At 37.7% G+C, this 18,452-nt stretch overlaps 2 protein-coding genes across 18 annotated transcripts in view; one reads left to right on the plus strand and one right to left on the minus strand.

Annotated features, from left to right (window-relative positions):
- LOC140640719 (uncharacterized) overlaps nt 1-18,452 on the minus strand; it is a 130,122-nt gene that overhangs the window by 67,431 nt on the left and 44,239 nt on the right. For 7 of the 13 annotated variants that reach the window (XM_072841094.1, XM_072840302.1, XM_072840330.1 and 4 more), the window contains one exon: nt 17,568-17,791. The exons of 3 other annotated variants lie outside the window; for them this stretch is intronic. In XM_072841094.1, the coding sequence (XP_072697195.1) occupies nt 17,568-17,607 (40 nt within the window). In that variant the 5' untranslated portion in view covers nt 17,608-17,791. Of the gene's footprint in view, nt 1-12,748; nt 13,382-17,567; nt 17,792-18,452 lie in introns of all 13 variants that reach the window. 3 more of the 13 variants (XM_072840732.1, XM_072840551.1, XM_072840802.1) reach the window with 2 other exon arrangements.
- Nucleotides 1-18,452, plus strand: part of ZNF382 (zinc finger protein 382) — a 120,468-nt gene that overhangs the window by 47,293 nt on the left and 54,723 nt on the right. For 3 of the 5 annotated variants that reach the window (XR_012036093.1, XR_012036183.1, XR_012036066.1), the window contains exons 6-8: nt 11,470-11,532; nt 12,158-12,274; nt 13,521-13,646. The gene's annotated coding sequence lies outside the window, so the exon portion shown is untranslated. Of the gene's footprint in view, nt 1-11,469; nt 11,533-12,157; nt 12,275-13,520; nt 13,647-14,254; nt 15,830-16,159; nt 16,639-18,452 lie in introns of those variants that run through there. The other 2 variants (XR_012036150.1, XR_012036122.1) reach the window with 2 other exon arrangements.

Consider the following 18,452-nt stretch of genomic DNA (forward strand, 5'->3'; position numbering starts at 1 on the left):
AATACCAGTAACTTCCCAGATGTGAGGAACAACAAGGATTTACAGATCCAAGAAGCTCAATGAACCATAAACCCCAAGAGACCCACACAAAATACATTAACATCAATATGTTGAAAGACAAAGAATGTTTAAAAAGCAAGAGAAAAAGACACTCATCATGTATGAGGGATCCTCCATAAGATTATCAAATTTTGCAGTAGAAACTCTGAAGTCTAGAAGGCAGTGGGATGATATATTTAAAATGCTAAAAGAGGAGCACCAGTTGGCTCAATTTGTAGAATATCTTGATCTTGGGGTTGTGAGTTCAAGCTCCACACTGGGCATAGACATAGACATAGACAAAAAAAAAAAAAAAAAAGAGCACCTGGGTGGCTCAGTTAATTAAAGTTTTTTACTCCATCTCAGTTCAGGTCTGGATCCTACTTAAAAAAAAAAAAAAAATCAGGGGTGTCTGGGTAGTTCAGTTAGTTGAGCATCTGCCTTCCATTTGGGTCATGATCCCAGGGTCCTGGAATCAAGCCTTATGTTGTGTTCCCTGCTCAGTGGGGAGTCTGCTTCTCTCTCTGCCTTTCACCTCACTTGTGCTGTCAGTTAAAACCTTTTTTTTTAAAGATTTTATTTATTTATTTATGACAGACACACAGAGAGAGAGGCAGAGACATAGGCAGAGGGAGAAGCAGGCTCCACGTGGGGAGCCGGTGTGGGACTTGATCCCGGGTCTCCAGGATCACACCCTAGGCTGAAGGCAGGCGCTAAACCGCTGAGCCACCCAGGGATCCCCAAATAAAATCTTTTAAAAAAATTAAAATGCTAAAAGAAACTGTCAACTGAAAAATTTATATGTGGCAAAACTGTTCTTCAAAAACTGAGGGAGAAATTAAGACTTTTCCCAGATAAAGAAAAACTGAGGGAGTTCATTATCACTAGACATTCTGTACAAGAAATGCCAAAGGGAGACTTTCAGGCTGAAATGAAAAGAAGCTAGACAGTAACTCAAGCTATATGGAAATATAAAGAAAAACAGCAGAGGAAAGTACATGAAGAAAATATAAAAGCCAGTATATTTGTAATTTTGGTTTCTGACTCCACTTTTTGTTTTCTACAGAATATAAATGATACATGAGTAAAAAAGTTATATATTTACAATATGTACACAATACATAAAAATATAATTCATGACTTCATTAATCTAAAGTGGAACTGAAAAGGAGTAGAGGTCTTGTATGTGATCAAAGTTGATGTCAATTTAAAATAGATTTTTATTGTATGTTCTTCCCATGGTAACCACAACCAAGATATCTATAAAACATAAAGGAAAATAAGAGGGAGTCAAAAAGTATCACTATGAGTACAGAGATTCACAGTTTAGGAAGGTGAGAAAGTTCTGGAGATGTGTGATGATGGTTGCATAACAATGTAAGTGTACTTGGTGCCACTGAATTGTAACCTTAAAAATTATTAATATGATAAACTTACTTAAATATATTTTGCAGGGTAAAATACTACAGTGAGATACAACTTTATACCTACTAGGATATCTACAAAGAAAAGGTCAGATATAAGTGTTGGGAGGATGTGGATAAATCAGAACCCTTATACACTGTTGATTGGAATTAAAAGTAGTGTGGTCACTTTGGAAAATAGTCTGGCAGTTTTTAAAAATGTTCGAAATAGAGTTACCATATGACAGCAATTCAACTGGTAGGCATAGAGAAAAGAGAAACAAAAATGTACATCTACACAAAAACTTGAACACAATATTCTTCACAGAATTGTTCATAATCATCAAAAGGTGGAAAACACCCAGATGTCCTTAATAGCATGAATAGATAAATATGGTATATCTGGGGATCCCTGGGTGCCTCAGCGGTTACGCGCCTGCCTTTGGCCCAGGGCGTAATCCTGAAGTCCCAGGATCGAGTCCCGCGTCGGGCTCCCGGCATGGAACCTGCTTCTCCCTCTGCCTGTGTCTCTGCCTCTCTCTCTATGTCTATCATAAATAAATAAATCTTAAAAAAAAATATGGTATATCTGTACAGTCGAATGTTATTTGGCCATGAAAAGGAGGGAAGCACTGATTGATATTTCATAACATGCATGAACCTTGAAAACATTTTAAGTGAAAGACCTCGGACACAAAAGACAACATATTAGATGATTCCATTTATACGAAAAGTCTAGAAAAGGAAAACTAGAGACCGAAACTAAATTGGTGTTTTCTGAGGGCTGAGATGTGAAGTAGAAAATACAGGGGTAAGGAAATACAGGGGTGATGAAATGTTCTAATTTTGGTCATGGTGATATGTGCACATATCTGATTATACTAAAGAATACAGTAGTATACTTTGAATGGGTGAACTGTATGGCATGTCAATTACACATCAATAAAGCGGTTATAAAAAAAAAAAAAAGGCAGCAGGGGAAAAAAGTCGATTGGTGGTTCATTGACAGGAAAAGCAGACTCCAAAGAAGCCAGGTCTAGGAGAGATAAAGGAGACTATTAGATTAGATGTGGCTTACAGCCACTAAAATGACTTGAGTTGACACCACTTTTTTCTGTCCTTCTGCTTTCAAACACCTCTTGCTGAACTCACACACGAAGTATACTCAACAAGAGGGACAAACATCAGGGAACAGAGCTCTCCAATAATGGATTCAGAGCAGAGAACATCTGCATTGATAGAGGGAAGAGACAATGTAGCAAAAAGGTTTCTAGCCAGTCCACCATTTGGTTGATATAGATTGGATGTGGGATTATGACAGTCATACATACCCTAGGGAGATGATCTTCCCCACCCCCCCATCCACACCTTCTAGAGCTCATCCACACTAGACCCTCCTGCCTGGCTACCATGGTCAGAAAGTAGAAAATAGAACTAACAAAGCCTACTAGCAAGCCTCTACACTGATACCTGTACTTAGACCTACCCACACAGAGTTTTCGACTCATTGTTGTAAATACTGCTAAAAGAGGTGTGATCAATCTTTAAGCATGATAATGGATTTGTATTTTTTCTTCTTAATTTTATTAATGTGTTTTATATACTTTGAAGCTATATACTTTTGTCAAAACAAAATATTTTACTCTAAAATTAATCTCTTTATTATGAAATATGCTCCTTTATCATTTGTAATACTCTGCTTTACTTTTTTTTTTTAAGATTTATTTCTTTATTCATGACAGACACACAGAGAAAGGCAGAGATCTAGGCAGAGGGAGAAGCAGGCTCTCTGCAGGGAGCCTGATGCCGGGCTGGATCCCAGGATCCTAGGATCAAGACCTGAGCCAAAGGCAGATGCTCAACCACTGCCCCAATACTCTGGTTTCAAATGTACTTTATTTTTTTATTTTATTTTATTTTATTTTATTTTATTTTATTTTATTTTATTTTATTTTATTTTATTTTAATTTTATTTTATTTTTAAAGATTTATCCATTTATTCATTCATGATAGACATAGAGAGAGAGAGAGAGAGAGAGAGAGAGAGAGAGAGGCAGAGACACAGGAGGAGGGAGAAGCAGGCTCCATGCCGGGAGCCTGACGGGGAACTCGATCCAGGGACTCCAGGATCGCACCCGGGGCCAAAAGCAGGCGCCAAACCGCTGAGCCACCCAGGGATCCCCTCAAATGTACTTTAGAGATACCAATATAGCTTTTATCAACTTTCTCATAGTATTAGTGTACAATATCTCTTTCCATTTTTAAAACTTCAATATATCAGGGTCCTTTTATTTAAAATATGTCTCTCGGGATCCCTGGGTGGCGCAGCGGTTTGGCGCCTGCCTTTGGCCCAGGGCGCGATCCTGGAGACCCGGGATCGAATCCCACATCGGGCTCCCGGTGCATGGAGCCTGCTTCTCCCTCTGCCTGTGTCTCTGCCTCTCTCTCTCTCTCTCTATGTGACTATCATAAATAAATAAAATTAAAAAAAAAATTAAATAAAAAAAATAAAAATAAAAATAAAATATGTCTCTCATTGTAAACAGCAATGGCTTTTTTTTTTTTTTTTTTTTTTTTTAATTCCAAGCTCACACTGTCTTTAGTTTGGAGTGTTTAATCCTTTTACCTTTAAAGTACTTTTTACAGGATTTAATAATCCTGTTACCCTTTTGGTTTTCTACCTGTCCCATCTGTACTTAGTACTCTCTTCCTCTTTTCTCAACTTTTTTGGGATTAATCATATTTATTATCCCATTCTACTCCTCTTTTAAAATTTCTGTTATACATCCTCATATAATTCTTTTAGTGGTTACTTACACTGAAGCATGTAGTCTCAATCAGAATAAAATTCCCCCAAATAAGTGAAAATTGATGGAGGAGGGAGAGAGTCTTACTGCTTTTGTTTTTGTTTTTTGTTTTTTTTTTTTTAAGATTTTATTTATTTATTCATGAGAGACAGAGAGAGCGAGAGACAGAGAGAGACAGACTCCCCTGCAGGGAGCCTGACATGGGACTCGATCCTGGGACTCCAGGATCACGCCCTGGGCCAAAGGCAGGCACTAAACAGCTGAGCCACCCAGGGATCCCCTCTTACTGCTTTTATGTATAAAGACAAATATACACAAAGCACATATTTCTTTATGTGTACATCTGTGGTTCTAAATTGTCACAGCAGGGTACTCAGGGGAAAAAAAAGTCTCAAAATGTTTCCTCTGAAGGACTGTAAGGAAAAAATGTCTAGAAACGTGCTAGAGAAAGAATTAGCAAACTATAGCCCAAAGACCAACATATCTGGCTGTTTTTGTAAATAGTTTTATCCAAATATAGTGCACATATTCACTTGGACATGATCTATAGCTGTTGAGTGCTACAACTGCAGAGCTAACTAGTTATGATAGAATGTATAATCCATAAAACCTAAAATAGTTAAATATCTACCCATTTACAAATAAAGCTTCTTGACCCTTGCCCTAAGAGTTTATTTGTACTTTTTTTTTTTTACTTGTTACAACTGTACAAAAGTAAGGTTACTGGTGTTGAATGTGAACTATTCAACCACTTCTGGTAACTATTTGACAGGATCTATGAAAGCAGTATATACATTTTGACTTAGCACTTCCACTCTTGTATATATGCCGAGTAGAAACAATCATTTGTGTCCATCAAAACACAGAATTATTTTCGCTGCATCTTCCAACACTATCCTAAAACTGTTAACACAAATGTCTATCGAAAGAAATAGGGCAGAGGCCTATTTCTGGCTCAGTCAGTAGAGCATGTGACTCTTGATCTTGGGGTCATTGATTTCAAGCCCCACATTGGTCATAGAAATTAAAAAAAAAAAAAAAAAAAGAACAGGGCAAAATAAAATGGAATTTATTCTAATTACAGAATATTACCTAATAATAAAATAGCATAAACAGATAATTCTCATAAATGTGAGATTGAGCAAAAGAATCCAGATAAGAATGTACATTATATATTGGGCAGCCCCGGTGGTGCAGCGGTTTAGCGCCGCCTGCAGCCCAGGGTGTGATCCTGGAGACCCCGGATAGAGTCCCACGTTGGGCTCCCTGAATGGAGCCTGCTTCTCCCTCTGCCTGTGTCTCTGCCTCTTTCTCTCTGTGCCTCTCATGAATAAATAAAAATCTTTAAAAAAAAAGTACATTATATAAAATAACATTTATATGAACTCTTATATGAATCTACTAATTAAAACTAACCTATCATAATAGTGGTAAGAACAGTAGTTAACTTTGTTGAGGGTAGGGGCAAGTTGGTAATTACTGGAAGGAAACAGAAGAGAACACCCTGCTGTGTTAAAAATATGCTTTATCTTATGTATGTGATGGTTAAATGGGTATAAATATATACATGTTAAAAACAAATATCTTTTGCATAGTGTATATTAATGTTTCAATTAGGAAAAAATGTAAAACATGTAACGATAAGGTGGCAGAGGTGACTTTTGAATCCATATTCTTTTTTTTTTTTTTTAAGATTTTATTTGCAAAAGAGCATGCATATGAGTGAACAGGGCAGAGGGAAAGGGAGAAGCAGACTCCCCCCGCCGCCACTGAGCAGGGAGCCCAACTTGTGGCTTGATTCCAGGACCCTGGGATCATGACCTGAGCCAAAGGCAGACACTTAACCGACTGAGCTACCCAGGTGCCACAGAATCCATATTCTTACTAAAAAGCAAGTTGTAACTCTGGTTATTGCTTGTGCAGTTCAGAATTATTTCATTATGGAGTGAAATCTGAGTATAAGTAACTTGCTGGAAAGTTAGAAATAATTTACAACCTACCAAAATACACAGAATCATAAGGGTTATTATTAAATAAATTCACCTCCATGGATATCTCATGGATACAGTAAAAATTAACTTTGTGGGCTTAAAGTACACAAACTGCACTTTCCAAAGAAAGGAATGGCCCTTAACTAGCTCCTGTGAGATAAGCTGGGAGCCCTTACAATATCCTCCTTTTAAAACCTTTTCAGAGCTATACCAGATAGTTTATGCTAACAATGTGACTTACAGTAAACTGTTTTGTTTGCCAGGGGCCCCGGGCAGAATGAATGTGTCAATCTGACCTCTGGAGGGGCTTGAAACTGAGTAGCTCAAGTAAACTGCATAGTTGCCCTGTGCCAATGTTTCTGACCCTCACTAAAAACCCTGGACACCAGAAGTCAGGTGACCTTCACATATGTTTTTACTAATTGCTGCTAGGAGAATTAAGCATTGACTGTGTGACTCAACCAGAAGCTCACATCTAGTTTTTCATGCTATTCACACTATGTGACTTTCCTCCTCGCTGATTAAACTACCATTTTTCCTAATTCTGTAGTCCTGGAACATCATCAATTTGAGGTTGTTTTGCAGAACTTTGACAAACCATGGCTTTAGTGTAAGTTAGTCAAAACCTTAAGCTTTAGGTTTGTCTCCGTAATATCTCTTCTCAACAACTACAAAGGTGCATTGTCTGATTTTTAAAAAATAGTCTTTACCATAACCTACCATAGTTTTAGTCCTATTCATAGTTTATATTTACATGATCAATTATAAACAAGAGATAGAAGCTATGTCTCTTTAATGCTAGTATCTCCACTAGTTACATGAACAATATTGGCATAATGTAGGCACTTAATAAATATCTGATGTTTGGCTTATATGTAACTTCTAGAAATTCCTAAGAAACAGATATGAAAGCAGATAAAATTCTATTATAATGATCTATATATATTATAAAGTAGTTTATGATAATTCTAAGTATCTCTAAGAGTAGCCAATAGGTTAAAGTATGGTAAGCTATATGTTATCAATATCTGCAGTATTTGACATTGATTCATATTAAATGTTGATGAAAAATATTTTTGGGGGATCCCTGGGTGGCGCAGTGGTTTAGCACCTGCCTTTGGCCCAGGGCACGATCCTGGAGACCCGGGATCGAATCCCACATCGGGCTCCCGGTGCATGGAGCCTGCTTCTCCCTCTGCCTGTGTCTCTGTCCCTCTCTCTCTCTCTCTCTCTCTCTGTGTGACTATCATAAATAAATAAAAATTAAAAAAAAATTTTTTTGATGAATTAGTGAGACAATCAGGTTTTATTTTTTATTTTATTTTATTTATTTATTTATTTTTTGACAATCAGGTTTTAAAAGTGATTGGAGGTTGTATACTGTCATTATAAAGAACATAAGATCCATCATCCAAAATTCAGGTTATTAACTTTACCTTTAGTTGTTACTGTGTAACTTTTTACTACATTACTTAACTGTGACTATCATAAATAAATAAAAATTAAAAAAAATTTTTTTTGATGAATTAGACAATCAGGTTTTATTTTTTATTTTATTTATTTATTTATTTATTTTATTTTATTTTATTTATTTATTTTTTTGACAATCAGGTTTTAAAAGTGATTGGAGATTGTATACTGTCATTATAAAGAACATAGGATCCATCATCCAAAATTCAGGTTATTAACTTTACCGTTAGTTGTTACTGTGTAACTTTTTACTACATTACTTAACTGATTTATTTCCTCATCAGTAAAATGGGAAAGCAACAGTGACCTACCTCAAAGTTGCTATATGTACCAAATGAAATAAAACATAAAGGACTTTCAGTGGCATATAATAAACACCTAATGACACCAAGTAAAAACCGCCTATTAATTAATGAACTTATAAAGAATAATTAAGGTCCCTTGTTTATTATTTTTTTAAATTTCCTTTGTGCTTCTCCTTTTTCTTACAGTAAAATTTGACATTCTTAAGTCTATATTTCCATGTAATGTTACCTCATTTCAGGACCCAATCTTCAGATTTCAGTTCTTCCTCATTAATGATATTTGTCACAAAGATTCTCAAAAAGCAAAGGAAGATATATATTCTTGTCCTCTACATAGATCTGCACACATAAAACTAGCTCAAAGAATTGATCTAATAAGTCACAACTTGAGCATAATAAGAAAAGGCTCAGTCTTGTTCCTATGTCCAACACAGGAGTTACGTGCATATTTATTTGTTTCTATTAATCTGTCCTTTCAAATATAATGTGAATAATGATGTGTGTATGATACTTGGATCGCCCAGATCATTCCTATGTTCTATGAAAAAAAACACAATCTCTAAAAAATACGAAATTCTGAATAGCAGTCTTAATTCATACTTTGTTCCCTGATAATTGAAATTCCAAGTTTTGAATTCTTAGATGTGTCAAATCACATGGTGACCACTGCTACTATCTAATAACTACATCCCTAGAAGTATGATAAAACTCTACCTTTGTCTCTTCTATGTGGCAAAAAATTAATGTGGATAAAAAATTAATGTGGATAAAAAATTAAGGATCATCTCAATAGATGCAGAAAAAGCATCTGACAAAATTCAACATTGATTTGTTAAAAACTCACAAAGCGGGTACTGAGGGAACACACTTCAACATAATAAATATCATATATGACAAACACATAGCTAAGATCATCATACTTAATGGTGAAAGCTTTTCCTTCAAGATCAGGAACAAGATATGATGCCCACACTTGCCACTTTTATTCAGTATTAGAAGACCTAACCAGAGCAATTAGTTACCCAAATCAGAAAGGAAGATGTCAAACTGTCACTATTTGCAGATAACATGAGACTATATATAGAAAACTCTATAAAGACTACACCAAAACAAACAGAAACCACAACCCTCTTAGGTTCAGTTAAGGTGCAGGATACATAATCAGTGGACATAACTGGTTTCATTTCTATATGCTAATAATGAATGATCAGAAAGGTATTTTTTTTAATTTTTATTTATTTATGATAGTCACAGAGAGAGAGAGGCAGAGACACAGGCAGAGGGAGAAGCAGGCTCCATGCACCGGGAGCCTGACGTGGGATTCGATCCTGGGTCTCCAGGATCGCGCCCTGGGCCAAAGGCAGGCGCCAAACCGCTGCGCCACCCAGGGATCCCCAGAAAGGTATTTTTAAAACCCTATTTATAATTGCATCAAAAATAATAAAATACCTAGGGATAAATTTAATCAAACTGGTGAAGGAACTGTACACTGAAAACTATAAGACATTGGTGAAAAGAAATTGAGGGAGACACAGATAAATGGAAAGGTAATCCATAGTCATGGATTGGAAGAATTAATACTGCTAAAATATCTAGACTATCATAAAACATATTCAGTATATCCCTATCAAAATTCTAATGACATTTTTCACAGAAATACAACAAACAATTCTAAAAAATGTATAGAATCACAAATGACCCTAAAGAGCCAAAAGAATCTTGAGAAACAAAGTTACAGTAATATGATAAAAGAAACAATATATTAACATAAAATACATTAGTCAATGGACTAGAACAAAGAGCCCAGAAAGGAACTCACATACATATGGTCAATTTATGACAGAGGAGCCAAGAATATACACTGGGACAATGACAGTCTCTTCAAGACATGGTGTTGGGAAAACTGAACCACCACATGCAAAGAAATGAAATTGGAATATATTTTATAGTATACACAAAAATCAACTCAAAGTGGATTAAGGAGTTGAATATATGACTTGAAGGGCAGCCCCAGTGGCGCAGCGGTTTAGCGCCGCCTGCAGCCCAGGGCGTGATCCTGGAGTCCCGGGATCAAGGCCCACGGAGCCTGCTTCTCCCTCTGCCTGTGTCTCTGCCTCTCTCTCTCTCTCTCTGCATCTCTATGAATAAATAAATAAAATATTAAAAAAAAAAAAGAAATAATAAAGTTCCTAAAAGAAAACAGAGGGCAAGCTCCTTGACATTGGACTGGGCAATGATTTTTTGGATCTGACACCAAAAGCAAAGCAACAAAAAGAAAAATAAGTGGGACTACAGCAAATTTAAATGCCTCTGCACAGCAAAGGAAACCATCAACAAAATGAAAAGGTAACCTACTGAATGGGAAAAAATATTTGCAAATCATAGATTTGATAAGGGGTTAATATCCAAAATATATAAAGAAGTCTTACAACTTGGGGTGCATGGGTGGCTCAGTTGGTCTTATAAGTGTCTGCCTTCAGCTCAGGTCATGATCCTAGGGTACTGGGATCAAGCCCCAAGTTGGGCACCCTGCTCAGTGGGAGTCTGCTTCTCCCTCTCCTTCTACCACCCCTACCCCGGCTCATTCTTTCTCATATAAATAAGTAAAATATTTAAAAGAAACAAAACAGAACAGAAGTCCCATAACTCAATAGCCAAAAACCAATCTTAATAAAAATGGGTAGTTTGAGACGCCTGGGTGGCTTAGTGGTTGAGCATCTGTCTTTGGCTCAGGGCATGATCCTGGGGTCCTAGGATTGAGCCCTGCAGGGAGCCTGCTTCTCTTTCTGCCTATGTCTCTGCCTCTGTGTGTCTCATGAATAAATAACATCTTAAAAAAAAAAAATGGGTAGAGTCTGAATAAACATTTTCCAAAGAAGACATGCAGATTGCCAATAAGTAAACGAAAAGTTGCTCAACACCACTAATCATCAGAGAAATGCAAATCAAAACCATAATGACATATCACTTCACACCTCTTTAGAATGGCTACTATCCAAAGACAAGAAATAACAAGCATTGAGAAGGATGAAGAGAAAAGGAAATCTTTCCTTTTGCACTGCTGGTAGAAATGTAAATTGGGTGCAGCCAGTATGGAAAATAGTGTGGAGGTTCCATAGAACATATCAGTTGTATCTCCAAAACAAAATAAAACCACATACCCAGAGAGAAAAAGTTTATTTCTTTTCTTTTTTTTTTTTTTTTTAATTTATGATAGGCACACAGTGAGAGAGAGGCAGAGACACAGGCAGAGGGAGAAGCAGGCTCCATGCACCGGGAGCCTGACGTGGGATTCGATCCCGGGTCTCCAGGATCGCGCCCTGGGCCAAAGGCAGGTGCCAAACCGCTGCGCCACCCAGGGAGAAAAAGTTTAGAAGAAGGTACATGAAATTATAAAAAGTGGCTATTTCTGGATGGCAGAACTATGGCTAATTATTATGTTTGTTCTTTACAGGTTCCTTAAATACTGAATATTTTGCAACAAACATGCATTAATTCATCATCAAAAATATATAAGGTAGCTATTTCCACTTAACAGATTCAATAGTTGGGAGACGCCTGGGTGGCTCAGCGGTTTAGCCGCCTACATTTGGCCCAGGGTGTGATCCTGGAATCCCGGGATCAAGTCCCACATCGGGCTCCCTGCATGGAGTCTGCTTCTCCCTCTGCCTGTGTCTCTGCCTCTCTCTCTCTGTGTCTCTCATGAATAAATCTTAAAAAAAAAAAAAAAAAAAAAGATTTAATAGTTGGAGGCTAGTTTCTTTCTATTAAGAACCCTGTGAGCAAAAATATCTCTAAAATGAATGGGATCATCAAAGATATCTGTAATTGAAATTACTCCTGTAAACTTGTGAACATCCTTTGCTGTATGTATCTCAACAATGTAATAGGGCACATTCATTATTCACATATCTGAATTAACAAAATTCAGGGAGGTGGCATTTTCAGACTGTTAGATGAACTTTAATCAGTCAACATGGAACTTCCTGGCCAATACTAGGAAATTTACTAAGAAACCCCTTCTGCACTCTTTAGAACACAACCTTACATAAGCAATACATTCCTCGCATGGATTCATGAATTGTTCAACAAAACCAGTGAAATCTTCAAGTTTATTTATTTGAATTTCGTTTTTTTAACAGATTTGGTGGCAGCAGTAGAATTCAAAGAGAACTACTGGCATTTGGGGAAAATGAACAAAGTGTGGCAGCCCTTGAACACTTCTAAGTTCACTGTCTTGCCATTTCCAAGGCCTGTTGGTAAGCCCTCTCTTAGTTTGAGCTCTGCTCTTTTTGCATTTGAGCTACCAATCTAATTGGCATTAGAGTCCAGGTTGAACAGGTCAGGCTGGACTGACAGGAGGCTCTAACAGCACTATTCCTTAGCCCTTGGTTCAATCCTCAATTCCATGTTGGAATCCCTTCCTCAGTTCCAGTCCACAGTCCCCATTCACTACCTTTCTCCATTTCTAATATGCAGTCTCCATTAAAGGAGTCTGCTAGTTTAGTCCACACTGGAAATTGCTGGTGGTACACATAGCTTTCTCTTCGCCAGCTCACAGTGACATCTCTTGGCTACTGCTGATATGTTAAGGTGCGGACTTGTTTGTTGTGTTCATGTAAATAAAGGCTTAGCTAAAGGGATCTTTAAATTCCAAAGAGTTAAGCATTCCACCTTCTGGCACATTTAATTTATATCTAAGATCTATGGTCCTAGAAGGTATAAAAACCTACCTGCCAGTTTTGTGTCCTAAAGAACTTGGCTTGGTAACCATCAGGTTGGGAACCCAAGAATAAGGCTGGACAAACACGTTCATTTGCACCTATGGCTGGGCAGACACGTGGGTCAATTCCATTTGTGGCTAGGGTCCTGTTGAACTGCTGCCAACCCTTATGGGAAATACAATGGCCATGATGGGAACAATGCAATTGTGTAAGATCATTTAAGTGCACCTGAATGCAAGGCTTCCCAAATTAAACAGAATTGGCAAGGAGAAGCCTCCAAAAGGTTTAAAAATACCAAAACAGTGTTATTAAAAGATTCCCTGCAAAAGGCTGCAGGAAAATTAAGTATGTAAGAGGTACCTACAACAAAAGACTGTAAGACTGACATAACTCCTACTGCTCCCCTCTATCCTCCTTTGAGTACTCATTCTCCCAATCCTCTGAAATGTTTATCCACTCTGAAGAATAATAACTGTAAACAAAAGTCTGCCAAGTTAACAGCCTTACAGACGCCCCATCTCTATCTTCAAAGGACCCTTCCCAGGGTTGACAAAACTGAAGGATTTTCTGGTAAACATTTACATTTTCCTTTAAATGGTCAAGGTAGGTATCCGGTAGGTATCAGAACATGCAGAGTGGATCCTAGAAAAAGCAGAAGTCAGTAAAGGAGGAAAATTCTTATCAGAATCAGTTCTTCTGAATCTCTGCAATGTCCAGAAAATTTCACATCGTGTCTCCCTTTCCAAACCTAAATCCATTGTGTTGATCCCTTGTCTTCCAGGGATAGCTACTGCCTTCTTGTTTACCTAACTGTGTGACTGGGCCTGGCTTTCTACCTCCCTGGGATGCGCAGGTTGTTGGTTCTTAGTACTGGCTATCTTTGGGAGCAGCCCTGGATTTTGGGAAGGTAATATCCTTTGCATGCTCTTTGGGGACCCTTTTTAGACCCAAGCAGGTTATTCAATACTGCCAGAAATATTTAAAATTAGAAGTATTTACCCATAAGGAAAGAAGAAAATTGAGAATACTATAGTTGAATAGGTGGATCAACTGATGTCAATTTAAGCTACCCCCCAATTCTTTGAGGAATTGAGAACTATCCTTACAAATCTTTTTGCACAACAGAAGTCAGCTTTAAAGGCAGTTCAAAATTCACCCAATCCTTTACCAATTCCAAAACTTCCCTTGTTTATCTCAAAAGGCTAATAAATAAAGGCTATTGGCCTTAGGAAACCAAAGTCCTTCTTTGAAGCACTTTTATTCTTTCTTTGTCCCTAGAAGTTAAACCTCTTATCATGTCTTTGAAATGTAAACCTGAGATTGAATGAAAGAAAAAGGAAAGAGGCCTTTTAAAAATACAAACTAAAAACAAACTAAAAAAACAAAAAATAAAAAATAAAATAAAATAAAAAATAAAAATACAAACTGCTGAAAGGGCTCTTTTACCCAAACTCCAGCACAATCTCTTTAAGGTTTAATTCCAGGGACGAAAACCAATCTTAAAAATCTTCACAGGGGCAGCCCAGGTGGCTCAGCGGTTTAGCGCCACCTTCAGCCCTGGTTGTGATCCTGGAGACCAGGGATAGAGTCCCACGTCAGACTCCCTGCATGGAGCCTGCTTCTCCCTCTGCCTGTGTCTCTGCCTTTCTCTCTCTCGCTCTGTGTCTCTCCTGAATAAATAAATAAAAAATCTTAAAAAAGAAAATCTTCTCCATAAATATTAATAACTATAAGGTCTTCACATCTGTGTGTTTATGTCTTATGTCCATATACAGTTGTATATGGATATATAGGAGATATTCTATCTCCAGATGATATCACTAAAATTAATTTGTAAAAACCCTATTCAATTGACGCACTTGAAAGTATGTGGCATTCTGTAACTCTCAGAAAGACAGAAACTAACCCAAATGTTTTTCAAGTTTATGTTATCGGGGAAATATTCCATATGCAAGCTACTTTAAGGTTGATGTCTAATTAAAACAGGCATGCCTTTAGAGTTAGGATTAAATATACAAATTTTGTTTACTAGTTTACTAGCCAAGTAAGTGCATATTATCTCTTACAAAATCTGTCAACAAAAAAGTAATAGCTTGGGGAAGACTTCTAGGGAAAATGGAGAAGTAGGAGGATCCTAATCTCACCTCATCCCATTGATACTAGATAACACATCAGTACAAATAACCCAGAAAACCTTAAGATTGGCAAAACAAACTCCACAGCTTAACCTAGAGAAGAGGTCACACTGAAGAGGGCAGGAAGGGCAGAGAACAGTGGGAAGCTAACCCCTGCAGGATGGATGCTGTAGGGAGGGAACAGACTATCAAACTGGGGAGCCTGCGCAAGGAAGATGAATCCCCACATTTGGCTTTGAAAATCAGAGGGGGCAAATTTTATGAGTTCTTAAAATCAGTAGTACTTAAAGTCTCGAACTTTAAAACTCAGCAAACTCAGGTTTGGCAGAAGCCAGAGGGTGACATGAAGCTAAGTCCCTGCCCTTAAAGAGTCAGCGCAACAGACAGCCCACTGAGATGCATTTTGAGAAACACCTGGGCAAAACATGAGGGAGAGTAAGTAACTAATCTGAGTATACTGAGGAACTTTTCCAGGAACATAAGCTGGCAGATGCCATTTCTCTCCGCTGGCCCCAGTATTGTGGGAACCTGGGAATTGCAGGCATTCACTACCTACTTTGTTTACATGACATCCTGCCCCCTCCAGCTGGGCCTGTCTCAGTCCCTGTACTGTGGGTCCCCTCCCCAAGAAGAATGGTGCAGACCTTGCCCATACTGCCTATCCTGATCTCCTGTGGAGGATGTGGGCATCTTGGTACAACTGTACCCCTGACCTGAGTGACTTTGCAGAGTGGTCTGGTTGCCCTGGTCTCTACCGTGGCTATGAGTCCAACTGTGGAAGGGAACCAGCCCCAATTTATTAAAAGTGCATGCTTCACCCACTACTTTCAAGAGCAAGCAACACAGCTGACTTTCATAACACACAAAAGAGACACAGAGAGTTAGGCAAAATGAGCAGACAGAAGAATATGTCCCAAATGAAAGAACAAAAAAAAAAAAAAATTATAGCAATAAATCTAAGCAAAATGGAGATAAGTAATATGCCTGACAGAATTTAACATAATGATCATAAAAACTCATTGGACTTGAGAAGAATGCAGAACCTCAATGAGACTCTGAATACAGAGATAAAAAAAGAACCAAACAGAGATGAAAAACCCAATAATTGAAATTAAAAATACACTTGATGGAATAGTAGGCTAGAGGAAGCAGAGAAACAAATTAATGACCTGGAAGACAGGCTAATGGAAAGAAATCAAGCTAAGCAAGAGAGGAAAAAATTATGCAAAATGAGAACAAAGGGAATTCAGCAACTCCACCAAGCGTAATAATATCTGCATTACAGGAATCCGAGAAAAGAAAAGGGGGCAGAAGATTTATTGAAGAAACAAAAGCTGAAAACTTCCCTAACCTCAAAACAGAAATCCAGATCCAGGAGGCACAGAGATCCCCCAACAAAATCACCACAAGAAGAGTCACACCAAGACACAAAGTAATTAAAATGGCAACAAATAGTGATAAATAAAAAATTTCAGAAGCAGCAAGAGAAAAGACAGTTATATACAAAGAAAACCCCATAAGGCTATCAGATTTTTCAGCAGAAACAACGCAGGCCAGAAGGGAGTAGCATGATGATATTCAACATGCTAAAAGAGAAAAATCTGCAGCCATGAATACTCTACATAGCAAGACTATCATTCAAAACTAAAGAAGAGATAAGGAATTTCTCAGCAAACAAAAACAAAAGGAGTTCATGACCGCTAAACCAGCCTTGCAAGAAATATTAAAGAAAATCTCTGAGTGGAGAGGAAAGACTTTAAGTGAGAATAGGAAAATCAGGAAGCAGAAAAGCAATAAAAATAAATGTATCTATAAAAATCAGTCAAGGGATTCATAAAATAAAAGAATGTAAAACATTATATATATATAAAATGTGGGGAATAATGAAAGAGGAGTAAACAATGAATTCAAGCCTAAGTGATTATCTACTTTATGTAGACTACTCTCTGCAAATGTTATATATAAACCAAATGATAACCACAAATCAAAAACCAGTAACAGGGATCCCTGGGTGGCGCCCCGGTTTAGCGCCTGCCTTTGGTCCAGGGCGCGATCCTGGGGACCCGGGATCGAGTCCCACGTCGGGCTCCCGGTGCATGGAGCCTGCTTCTCCCTCTGCCTAGGTCTCTGCCTCTCTCTCTCTCTCTCTCTGCGACTATCATAAATAAATAAAAAATAAAAAATAAAAAAACTTTCTTTAAAAAAAAAAAAAACAGTAACAAATACACCGGGAATAAAGAGAAAGGAATCCAAGTATATCACTAAAGCCAGCAAAGCACAAAAGAGAAAGAAGGACCAAGAAAAACTACAAAAACAACCACAAAACAAGTAACAAAATAGCAATAAATACATACCTATCAGTAATTACTTTTTTTTTAATTTTTTTTCTTAATTTTTATTTATTTATGATAGTCACACACAGAGAGAGAGAGAGAGGCAGAGACACAGGCAGAGGGAGAAGCAGGCTCCATGCACCGGGAACCGATGTGGGATTCGATCCCTGGTCTCCGGGATCGCGCCCTGGGCCAAAGGCAGGCGCCAAACCGCTGCGCCACCCAGGGATCCCAGTAATTACTTTGAATGTAAATGGAGTAAATACTCCAATCAAAAGACATAGGGTGATGGAATGGATAAAAAAAACAAGACCCATCTATATGCTGCCTACAAGAGACTCATTTCAAACCGAAAATCACCTGCAGATTGAAAGTGAGGGGATGGAGAAATATTTATCATGCAAATGGATGTCAACAAAAAGCTGAGGTACAGGGATCCCTGGGTGGCGCAGCGGTTTGGCGCCTGCCTTTGGCCCAGGGCACGATCCTGGAGACCCGGGATCGAATCCCACGTCGGGCTTCCGGTGCATGGAGCCTGCTTCTCCCTCTGCCTGTGTCTCAGCCTCTCTCCTCTCTCTGTGTGACTATCATAAATAAATAAAAAAAAAAAAAAAAAAAAAAAAGGCTGAGGTACAAATACTTGTATCAGAGAAAACAAACAGACTTTAAAACAAAGACTGTAACAAGAGACAAAAAAAGACACTATATAATAATAAAGGGAACCATCCAACAAGAGGATATAACAATTGTAAATATTTATGCACCCAACATATGAGCACCCAAATTCCCTGAAAAGTTAAAGACAAACATAAAGGAACTTGGACTTACACACTAGATACTGGATGGTTTTAACAAATGTATTCAGAACAATCCATTCAAGTGGACATAGAACATTCTCCAAAGAAGATCACATATTAGGACACAAAACATGTCTCAACAAATTCAAGACCCCAGAATCATAACCTTGAAACAAAGGTGGGAAATGAGCCACCCAGGCACCCCTAGGTTAAGAAGTTCTATCCTAGGACATTAGCAAATCTGATGTTTTTTTGTATATTTTTTTTTATTGGAGTTCAATTTGCCAACATATAGTATAACACCCAGTAAGCAAATCTGATTTTCAAAGATTGCTTTTAAATGCTCATGAAAATTAATTTTATAGTTTCATTGTTTTTGATTCATAGAAAATTTATGGTGAATACTTAGAATCTTCATATAACAACAGTTTTATTTGTTACTAGAGGA

Source organism: Canis lupus, chromosome 1 (genome assembly GCF_048164855.1).
Source record: "Canis lupus baileyi chromosome 1, mCanLup2.hap1, whole genome shotgun sequence".
In the NCBI taxonomy this organism is placed as follows: Eukaryota; Metazoa; Chordata; class Mammalia; order Carnivora; family Canidae; genus Canis; species Canis lupus.